At 28.1% G+C, this 860-nt stretch overlaps 1 protein-coding gene across 1 annotated transcript; it reads left to right on the plus strand.

The window, feature by feature from the left end:
• Positions 1-129: 129 nt before the first annotated feature.
• On the plus strand, positions 130-851 carry LOC105460562 (the record flags this gene model as incomplete). The annotated part of the gene is made up of 3 exons (XM_011707049.1): positions 130-288; positions 368-608; positions 700-851. Coding segments are annotated over 3 exons (552 nt in total), but the record flags the coding sequence as incomplete, so codon positions are not given.
• Between the last annotated feature and the right edge of the window lie 9 nt (positions 852-860).

Here is an 860-nt window from a genome sequence, read left to right on the forward strand (position 1 = left end):
TTTATTATCAAAACCAGTTTTAAAAAATACAGATATTTATATACATTTAAGAACAGACAGCTGGATAACATATCATATCTGTAATATGACAGGATTATTTTTTATCATTTTCTGATATTTATTTTTTAGATGTCAATACAACAAATGCCTTATCCACCATACATCCAAATGGACGTGGCTGATACAGTGTTACGTATAGCAATTGCTACATTTGCAGTTATGGCTTTTATAATTCCACTTTGCATCGAAGTCAGCTATTCAACGAAAGAGAAGTTCATTGGTGTAAATGTTAGTACAGTATTCTTCCTTTGCACTTTATGTGTGTTTTTAATTACTGAAAAATATTTATTTGTTTCAATATTATCAGGTTTTAATGGCAATGAACGGAGTTAAAGTAGTCTACAACTTATTTAGCTGGTTAATTACAGGAATATTGTTCAGCACAATTTACATAGTACCATCAATTATAATATTTAAGAATACTTTTTCTCATAATGTTGTGGCCTACTTGGAATATGGAAATGGATTTATATTTTGGCTCTTAATCACTACACATGTCGCTCATCTTATAACATTTGGCATGCATGTTGCAGCATATTTCTCAAAACGTAAATATCTTTTGTAAAAAATAAATAATAATTAAATAAATAATAAATAATTTGTTTAAATGCATAAATTATATGCTCAATCTCTTTATAGCACAATTTGTGACAAGTGTCTTAACCATTGTTTATATGGCGGCAGTTTTATTTTATACGAACATGACAAACCAAGAAGCTTTCAGCGTTATACCATATTTTGGTATAATATTTCCAACTATTATGATTTCTAGACTTTTTGAAGAAACAAATGCTTATGAA

This window comes from Wasmannia auropunctata, unplaced genomic scaffold, assembly GCF_000956235.1.
Source record: "Wasmannia auropunctata unplaced genomic scaffold, wasmannia.A_1.0 LD319594.1, whole genome shotgun sequence".
Classification (NCBI taxonomy): domain Eukaryota; kingdom Metazoa; phylum Arthropoda; class Insecta; order Hymenoptera; family Formicidae; genus Wasmannia; species Wasmannia auropunctata.